This window comes from Procambarus clarkii, chromosome 53 (assembly GCF_040958095.1).
Source record: "Procambarus clarkii isolate CNS0578487 chromosome 53, FALCON_Pclarkii_2.0, whole genome shotgun sequence".
NCBI classification, from domain to species: Eukaryota; Metazoa; Arthropoda; class Malacostraca; order Decapoda; family Cambaridae; genus Procambarus; species Procambarus clarkii.
In genome coordinates, this window is record NC_091202.1 from 23,514,645 (window position 1) to 23,524,122 (window position 9,478).

Below are 9,478 nucleotides of genomic sequence, written 5' to 3' on the forward strand. Positions count from 1 at the left end.
ACTGTCTATCCCCGTACAGAGTTGCTCCTCTACAACGGACGGTTGAGTGACAGCGGTCGACAACGGACGGCTGAGTGACAGCGGTCGACAACGGACGGTTGAGTGACAGTGGTCGACAACGGACGGTTGAGTGACAGCGGTCGACAACGGACGGTTGAGTGACAGGGGTCGACAACGGACGACTGTGTGACACAGGTCGACAACGGACGGTTGAGTGACAGCGGTCGATAAGGACTATAGCGGTAGAACAAGAGATCTTAAACAGCTCGACAAATATGGTGAGACATATTCTAACCAACCACCTGCTCAGTAATATCTCTATATATTTCATCTATCTTATTATTCAAAACATATTGTACAAATATATCTGACCACCAAGTCTCCGAAATATAACTTGGATACAAGAAATACAATCTATATATATATTAATAAACCTGAAACTTGCCACATTAGGTAGGAAGGAGTCAGATGTATGAACTAACACGTCTCTCACTAACCTAACCTAACCTAACCTAACCTAACCTAACCTAACCTAACTAACCTAACCCGTTGTACAGGACGAGCAGGCCCCTGGGAAGTGTACAGTGTGCCAGCAGGTGTACACCCACCAGGGTAGAGAGCCTCGGACCCTGCCCTGTGGTCACTCCCTGTGTACGCCCTGCCTAGCTGACATGGTCAAAAAGCGGAGGCTCATTTGCCCTACCTGCAACACCCACCATAAGCCCAACGGCATCACAAAATTCCCCAAAAGTCACCACAGCGCCGAGAGAACAAAAGTCAATACGCCTTTTACTGCTGAACAAAAGCAGCGTTCATCCTCGGCGCCAGAGGCGTTGGTTCTTCAACTCGGTGAAGGCTTCTTGGAGGGGAAGAGTGAGGAGGTCAAATATCTGGTGCAGGAGCACAAGGCCAGCATCAACAACCTGGGTGTTCTGTACCAAGACGTGATGGACCAGCTGTGCTCGTACGACTCCCAGCTGTCTGACCGGCAGAACACCCACAAACAACTCATCAGTAAACTCAACAACTTGATGAAGCAAAACATCGAGGCGGCGAAGCTCTTGGCTAAAGAACAGAACAGCCTTCAAGACTTGATAAAAGAACTTGACGAACGTAGGAAGCTGGAGCATCAGCAGCTGAGGGAACGACTCTTCTTAATTGCCTCTACTGAAGACGCTCTCAGTGCCATTGAAAATATTGAAAGCTATAAAAAAGAGGCAAAAATCTACGTTCAAAAGTGTCAAGAACGTTTTCCAGACGTCAATGTTCTCTTTAACTTCATTAAGGTAAGGTCGGAGAGGCTTAACATTGTAATATTCATTGTGTCATTATTATAGTATAAGGGTGTGATTGTCATCCATAATTTAATCATTATTTATAGACGCCCTATAATAGGAAGCCGGTCGGCCGAGCGGACAGCACGCTGGACTTGTGATCCTGTGGTCCCGGGTTCGATCCCGGGCGCCGGCGAGAAACAATGGGCAGAGTTTCTTTCACCCTATGCCCCTATTACCTAGCAGTAAAATAGGTACCTGGGTGTTAGTCATCTGTCACGGGCTGCTTCCTGGGGGTGGAGGCCTGGTCGAGAACCGGGCCGCGGGGACACTAAAGCCCCGAAATCATCTCAAGATAACCTCAAGACGCCCTGTGGCATGGCCTGCACGTGTTGCTGATCATAGCTCAGCCACAACGAAAAATAAACATGTTTTGAATATTATCAAACCAAAACAGAGTGGATCGAACACAGCAGATGTTGTCTCGCCCTCGTGGAGGCTCACAGTGATGTCACCAACACCTGTAACATCTGTGGTGATGAAATGACTCGATATCAAATACTTCCTTCATTAAGGGGACGTTTTGAGAGAGTTCGAATCCTCTGATCACTTTCACATTGCATTCAATACGCGATTGACATCCATTCGCCGATTGATTACTAAACGCCTTATTCAATAATTACGTCGTACTCCCAAAACTATAAACAACTCATTAATGACTTCCTGAATCTCTCCTGAATCAGCCTCGCTGAGGAGCAAATCACTCTTTTGAGTCTGGACAAACTACCACATTATGCTGGACCATCTGAGAGACCAAACACCGTTCACAATAAGTAATGGTCTGAGAAGTACCTAACTGGTACCACACTGAGATTTTATACCTTCCCTGGAGCTGGTATCTGGTAGCAATCCACTCCTTCATACATATCACACGTGGATAAAGGGATGGATTGTCACTGGATACCAGTAACAATTGTCAACTGTTCTCATATGAGAAATATTTTTTGTCACACTACTTGATTAACCATTGTATAATTAGCCAGTTTCATTACCGCTATTCCATTCTAATATTCTACACCTGCCACATAAGTGACTACATAAGTGTGCCCGCAGACACATATACACCGGCCTACACTCACACTCAGGTGTGTGTCATGTGTCTCACAGGTGCAGGAGGCGACGGAGAAGGCGCTGGAGGTGGTGTCGACGGAGACCGGGGCTGCCGAAGCCTCCCTTCAGCTAGGAGACTCGACCCTCAACATCCCAGAGAAAGTCAGTCGAGTGACGTTTTTATCCAACTTAAAGCGGACAAATTGCTTTACTGTAAGTTAAAAATATTTCTCATTCCTACAACATTCTAGAATTGAGTGAAAGTTGTGCATTTCCTGCTTTTCTAACCTGCTTTTCGGTCTATAAATTCACCTAGACCTTAAATTCCTCCTGGTATAAGTTTGTGAGAAAATTAACACTTAATGGCTGTTCAGTAAGCTATTGTGGGTGGCATAGATAACCCTCCTAAACTACTAATAAGCCTCTAACCAATGCCAATCAGAGCGCTGTACCTCACGTGGCACTCAGAGAGGCCAGAACACTGATCGCCCTGTTGTACTGTTGTCCAGTGTGAGGAGCTGAGGCCGGTTAGTGGTCCCATGAAGACCCTACTGGAGGCCGGCTGGGTCCTGGCCTTCCAGCCGGCCCAAGACCGTCCTCGCTTCTCCAAGATGACGGTGGAGGAGGGCCGGCTACACGTCTACTGTCTCCAGGGACAGACAGCCCCTGCCCAGGCCGTCATTCTCCAGGTGTGGCACAGCAGTCGGGGTCATGCTTCAGGTGTGGCACAGTAGTCGGGGTCATGCTTCAGGTGTGGTACAGTAGTCGGGGTCATGCTTCAGGTGTGGTACAGTGGTCGGGGTCATGCTTCAGGTGTGGTACAGTGGTCGGGGTCATGCTTCAGGTGTGGTACAGTAGTCGGGGTCATGCTTCAGGTGTGGAACAGTGGTCGGGGTCATGCTTCATGTGTGGTACAGTGGTCGGGATCATGCTTCAGGTGTGGTACAGTAGTCGGGGTCATGTTTCAGGTGTGGCACAGTGGTCGGGGTCATGCTTCAGGTGTGGCACAGTAGTCGGGGTCATGCTTCAGGTGTGGCACAGTAGTCGGGGTCATGCTTCAGGTGTGGCACAGTGGTCGGGGTCATGCTTCAGGTGTGGTACAGTAGTCAGGGTCATTCTCCAGGTGTGGCACAGTAGTCGGGGTCATGCTTCAGGTGTGGAACAGTGGTCGGGGTCATGCTTCAAGTGTGGTACAGTAGTCGGGGTCATGCTTCAGGTGTGGTACAGTGGTCGGGGTTATGCTTCAGGTGTGGCACAGTAGTCGGGGTCATGCTTCAGGTGTGGCACAGTAGTCGGGGTCATGCTTCAGGTGTGGTACAGTAGTCGGGGTCTCATGCTTCAGGTGTGGTACAGTGGTCGGGGTCATGCTTCAGGTGTGGCACAGTAGTCGGGGTCATGCTTCAGGTGTGGTACAGTGGTCGGGGTCATGCTTCAGGTGTGGAACAGTGGTCGGGGTTATGCTTCAGGTGTGGTACAGTAGTCGGGATCATGCTTCAGGTGTGTTACAGGAGTCGGGATCATGCTTCAGGTGTGGCACAGTAGTCGGGGTCATGCTTCAGGTGTGTTACAGTAGTCGGGGTCATGATTCAGGTGTGTTACAGTAGTCGGGGTCATGCTTCAGGTGTGTTACAGTAGTCGGGGTCATGCTTCAGGTGTGGTACAGTGGTCGGGGTCATGCTTCAGGTGTGGTACAGTAGTCGGGGTCATGTTTCAGGTGTGGCACAGTAGTCGGGGTCATTCTTCAGGTGTGGTACAGTGGTCGGGGTCATGCTTCAGGTGTGGTACAGTGGTCGGGGTCATGTTTCAGGTGTGGTACAGTAGTCGGGGTCATGTTTCAGGTGTGGCACAGTAGTCGGGGTCATTCTTCAGGTGTGGTACAGTGGTCGGGGTCATGCTTCAGGTGTGGTACAGTGGTCGGGGTCATGCTTCAGGTGTGGTACAGTGGTCGGGTACATTCTTTAGGTGTGGCACGTCGGGAGAGGGTGTCAGGAGAGGGTGTCAGGAGCAGGTGTCAGAAGCGGGTGTCAGAAGCGGGTGTCAGGATCAGGTGTCAGGAGAGGGTGTCAGGAGCGGGTGTCAGAAGCGGGTGTCAGGAGCAGGTGTCAGAAGCGGGTGTCAGGAGCAGGTGTCAGGAGTATGTGTCAGGAGAGGGTGTCAGGAGCAGGTGTCAGGAGAGGGTGTCAGGAGCAGGTATCAGAAGCGGGTGTCAGAAGCGGGTGTCAGGAAAGAGTGTCAGGAGCAGGTGTCAGAAGCGGGTGTCAGAAGCAGGTGTCAGAAGCGGGTGTCAGAAGCGAGTGTCAGAAGCAGGTGTCAGAAGCGGATGTCAGGAGAGGGTGTCAGAAGCAGGTGTCAGAAGCAGGTGTCAGAAGCGAGTGTCAGAAGCGAGTGTCAGAAGCGGGTGTCAGAAGCAGGTGTCAGAAGCGGGTGTCAGAAGCAGGTGTCAGAAATGGGTGTCAGAAATGGGTGTCAGAAGCGGGTGTCAGAAGCGGGTGTCAGAAGCGGGTGTCAGAAGCGGGTGTCAGAAGCGGGTGTCAGAAGCGGGTGTCAGAAGCAGGTGTCAGAAACGGGTGTCAGAAGCGGGTGTCAGAAGCGGGTGTCAGAAGGTGTCAGAAGCGGGTGTCAGAAGCAGGTGTCAGAAGCGGGTGTCAGAAGCAGGTGTCAGAAGCGGGTGTCAGAAGCAGGTGTCAGAAACGGGTGTCAGAAGCGGGTGTCAGAAGCAGGTGTCAGAAGCGGGTGTCAGAAACGGGTGTCAGAAGCGGGTGTCAGAAGCAGGTGTCAGAAGCAGGTGTCAGAAACGGGTGTCAGAAGCAGGTGTCAGAAATGGGTGTCAGAAATGGGTGTCAGAAGCGGATGTCAGAAGCAGGTGTCAGGAGACGGGTGTCAGAAAACAATAACATTAACCAAATTCACTTAACAAAAATATGTCCCCACTAATTAATAACATTAGCTTAATTTAAACATTCTAAATGCAATAATCTCATAACTCATGGTATATGCGCTATAAAGGGGACGATCAGTCAGTATATTGATCTATGACCATTGCAGCATAGCTCAGTGATGGGGCTGATAGACCCCACAGCCAGCCTGGTCTTCCTAGACCTCACCTGGGGCGGCCTAGACCGAGGCAGGGTCTACATCAGACTAGACCCCGACAACGGCCTGGCTAAACAGTTCCTGCTGCTGTGTTCTGGCGAGCGAGGACCTTCCTACATCGGCGCTCGCATGATCGAGGTTTACAATAAGGGTAAACCAGGCGAACGGATCTGTGGCGGCGATCATCACACTAGCTCTGGCGACGGTGGGGCCAGACTCGTGCCTGGAGTACAGGTTGGTCCGGAGTACAGGAGGACTCCCAGCGCCGGTACTGTGAGGGCTGAGTACGGTCCGGGAAGTAATAAGAGTGCTCAGTTCTGTGTCTTCACTAAGGAAGCCGACTGGAAGATTTCCTTTGCTTTTGGCCAGGTTGAGCACGGGTTGAAGGTGGTCAAGGCCGCCGTCAAGCATCCTAACATCAAGGAGGTGACCGTGGCTCATTGTGGGCTGGTCCTGCCTTTGTAGCCTGTGGTGTACCAGTGTACCGTGGTTATCTGTGGTGTACCATTGTACCGTGGTTATCTGTGGTGTACCAGTGTACCGTGGTTATCTATGGTGTACCAGTGTACCGTGGTTATCTGTGGTGTACCATTGTACCGTGATCATCTATGGTGTATTATTGTACCGTGATCATCTATGGTGTATTATTGTACCGTGATTATCTGTGGTGTACCATTGTACCGTGATTATCTGTGGTGTACCATTGTACCGTGATCATCTATGGTGTATTATTGTACCGTGATGGTACCATTGTATCTATGGTGTACCATTGTACCGTGATTATCTATGGTGTACCATTGTACCGTGATTATCTAAGGTGTACCATTGTACCGTGATGGTACCATTGTATCTATGGTATACCATTGTACCGTGATCATCTGTAGCCTACCATTATGTAGGATGGTTGTATGTGTATTACTTATTTTTCGACGACACTCACCAACTCATCAAACATGAAGAGCCACACGAGACCAAGGGGACCAAACTGTATCGCTTTCACGTGAGGCGCCGGACGCCCTGGTCTCCACCAGTCCCCTTCATCATTAAAAATAAAACTAGACGCAGAATACCATCAACTTGCATCTTTCAGAAGCCTACCTCAAGAAGTTACCTGCTGGCCTCGTGTCTGGTGAAGACTGCACGTCATCAAGAAGAACTCCACACCCACTACTGAGCAGGTGGGAGGTTCTCTCCCACTCACACTCCCAGGCGTCGTCACTCCCACTTCCAGTTCATCACTTCCACCCTCAGTGTCATCTACAGTTCGATCATTTGCTAGGAATATCGTCTCAAACTCTTTCTAGATCCACAGAACCAAGAATGAAAACACCTTCACCTCACAAAAACCTATGATGGCTAGCCAAATCAATGACCCCAAATGAGGATGGTCTCTCAGAGTAACCCATCAGCACTAGAACTGATCCCTGCCACCACAAGAGGGGTTAAGTATCCTGACCCATAGAGGATCACCTAGCAGTCAGGACCAGCTCTCACTAGAGACATACGCCTCACCAATGTTCCCTCTACAGCAACACCTGCCTAGGTCCCTCTAGCTAGTTATAATGATCATGAATTGTTAAGTCAATCATTGCATGTATAGCTGTATTCATTAGATACATCAAATATGTTGTAAGATATTAATATATACATAAGAAAAAATACATATCTACATAAGAACTATACATATGTACGTAAGAACAACGTATAGTTGATATAATTTAAACTATTTGGCAAATGGTTACGAATGATGCCTTTCAACGTAAGAGTTGTTAAGATGATAATGATGAATCACAAGCATTATAATATCATAATCTTTCACCTGATCACCTTCATAAACACGTCACAAACTCTCTCTCACTATTCACTGTACACTATCTTCACTATACTCAGTCAAACACTTCACACCATCCTCACTATACTTCAGGCCATGCTTCACCGCGGCCAACATAACTGAAGTAGTTGGTCACGTTGGCAACCCGTCACGAATCATCTCAGGGGAATAATAAGGTTTTTGAAATCCGCGGGCGAGGTCACAGTCGAATGCGCTCCTGTGTAGCGGACCAATCAGGTCGCCGCTCTCATATTGCAGGTGTGACGTAAGCAAGAGTGACGTCAGAGTCAGGTCTAGACGTTGAGAGTCAGGTCTAGACATTAAGAGTCAGGTCTAGACATTGAGAGTCAGGTCTAGACATTGAGAGTCAGGTTTAGACATTGAGAGTCAGGTCTAGACACTGAGAGTCAGGTCTAGACACTGAGAGTCAGGTCTAGACACTGAGAGTCAGGTCTAGACACTGAGAGTCAGGTCTAGACATCGTGGAGACTAAGTGTAAACAGGACAGTCGTCATGAGGGCGAATCGGGTTCAGGACAACCAGTTTAATTGGCATAGCTGAAGGCAGTTTTACGGAATTGTTAGCCAGAAAGGTGTATTAAACCCCCTTCCATACCTGAAGCCAGGCTGGTTCTTGTAGGCAACACCTCACAATAACTAATAATCAGTCTCCCCTGAAACACTATAGTCCTCAGGGCTCAGGCCAAATTCTACTCATTCCAGGAGGCCCTGGGGGGAAATGTTCGCTATAAGTCTACGGTGAACACACTGACATTTTCAGTTACTCCCGAGCCCACAGCCGTCGTTAGTGGTAGGAGCGCCTGAGTCGAGGGACCAATAGCAGGGGAGACCAGTAGCAGGGGAGACCAGTAGCAGGGGGACCAGTAGCAGGGGGAGACCAGTAGCAGGGGAGACCAGTAGCAGGGAGAACAGTAGCAGGGGGGACCAGTAGCAGGGGGACCAGTAGCAGGGGGACCAGTAGCAGGGGGACCAGTAGCAGGGGGGACCAGTAGCAGGGGGACCAGTAGCAGGGGGGACCAGTAGCAGGGGGACCAGTAGCAGGGGGACCAGTAGCAGGGGGGACCAGTAGCAGGGGACCAGTAGCAGGGGGACCAGTAGCAGGGGACCAGTAGCAGGGGGACCAGTAGCAGGGGGGACCAGTAGCAGGGGGACCAGTAGCAGGGGACCAGTAGCAGGGAGACCAGTAGCAGGGGGACCAGTAGCAGGGGAGACCAGTAGCAGGGGACCAGTAGCAGGGGGACCAGTAGCAGGGGGGCCAGTAGCAGGGGGGCCAGTAGCAGGGAGACCAGTAGCAGAGAGACCAGTAGCAGGGGGACCAGTAGCAGGGGGGCCAGTAGCAGGGAGACCCGTAGCAGGGAGACCAGTAGCAGGGGGACCAGTAGCAGGGGGGCCAGTAGCAGGGGGACCAGTAGCAGGGAGACCAGTAGCAGGGGGACCAGTAGCAGGGAGACCAGTAGCAGGGGGGCCAGTAGCAGGGGGGCCAGTAGCAGGGAGACCAGTAGCATGGGGACCAGTAGCAGGGGGGACCAGTAGCAGGGAGACCAGTAGCATGGGGACCAGTAGCAGGGGGACCAGTAGCAGGGGGCCCAGTAGCAGGGGGACCAGTAGCAGGGGGACCAGTAGCAGGGGGGCCAGTAGCAGGGGGGCCAGTAGCAGGGAGACCAGTAGCAGGGAGACCAGTAGCAGGGGGACCAGTAGCAGGGGGGCCAGTAGCAGGGAGACCCGTAGCAGGGAGACCAGTAGCAGGGGGACCAGTAGCAGGGGGGCCAGTAGCAGGGGGACCAGTAGCAGGGAGACCAGTAGCAGGGGGACCAGTAGCAGGGAGACCAGTAGCAGGGGGGCCAGTAGCAGGGGGGCCAGTAGCAGGGGGACCAGTAGCAGGGGGACCAGTAGCAGGGGGGCCAGTAGCAGGGGGACCAGTAGCAGGGGGACCAGTAGCAGGGGGGCCAGTAGCAGGGGGACAAGTAGCAGGGAGACCAGTAGCATGGGGACCAGTAGCAGGGGGGCCAGTAGCAGGGGGACCAGTAGCAGGGGGACCAGTAGCAGAGGGACCAGTAGCAGGGGACCAGTAGCAGAGGAACCAGTAGCAGGGAGACCAGTAGCAGGGAGACCAGTAGCAGGGGACCAGTAGCAGGGGGACCAGTAGCAGG

General features: G+C 51.6%; 2 protein-coding genes across 2 annotated transcripts in view; one reads left to right on the forward strand and one right to left on the reverse strand.

Annotated features, from left to right (window-relative positions):
• Sbat (LSMD1 domain-containing protein Sbat) overlaps positions 1 to 9,478 on the reverse strand; it is a 543,594-nt gene that overhangs the window by 315,246 nt on the left and 218,870 nt on the right. The gene's annotated exons all lie outside the window — the stretch shown is intronic.
• On the forward strand, positions 26 to 5,942 carry LOC138352444 (uncharacterized). The gene is made up of 6 exons (XM_069304935.1): positions 26 to 278; positions 558 to 1,286; positions 2,442 to 2,597; positions 2,894 to 3,073; positions 4,347 to 5,249; positions 5,430 to 5,942. Exons 1-6 carry the CDS (start codon positions 276 to 278, stop codon positions 5,940 to 5,942), a joined length of 2,484 nt encoding a protein of 827 aa, XP_069161036.1. The 5' UTR covers positions 26 to 275.

Coding starts and splice junctions, on each gene's coding strand:
- LOC138352444 (XM_069304935.1), top strand. Junction 1,287..2,441: donor TTCTCTTTAACTTCATTAAG/GTAAGGTCGGAG, acceptor TGTGTCTCACAG/GTGCAGGAGGCGACGGAGAA. Junction 5,250..5,429: donor AGCGGATGTCAGAAGCAGGT/GTCAGGAGACGG, acceptor TGACCATTGCAG/CATAGCTCAGTGATGGGGCT.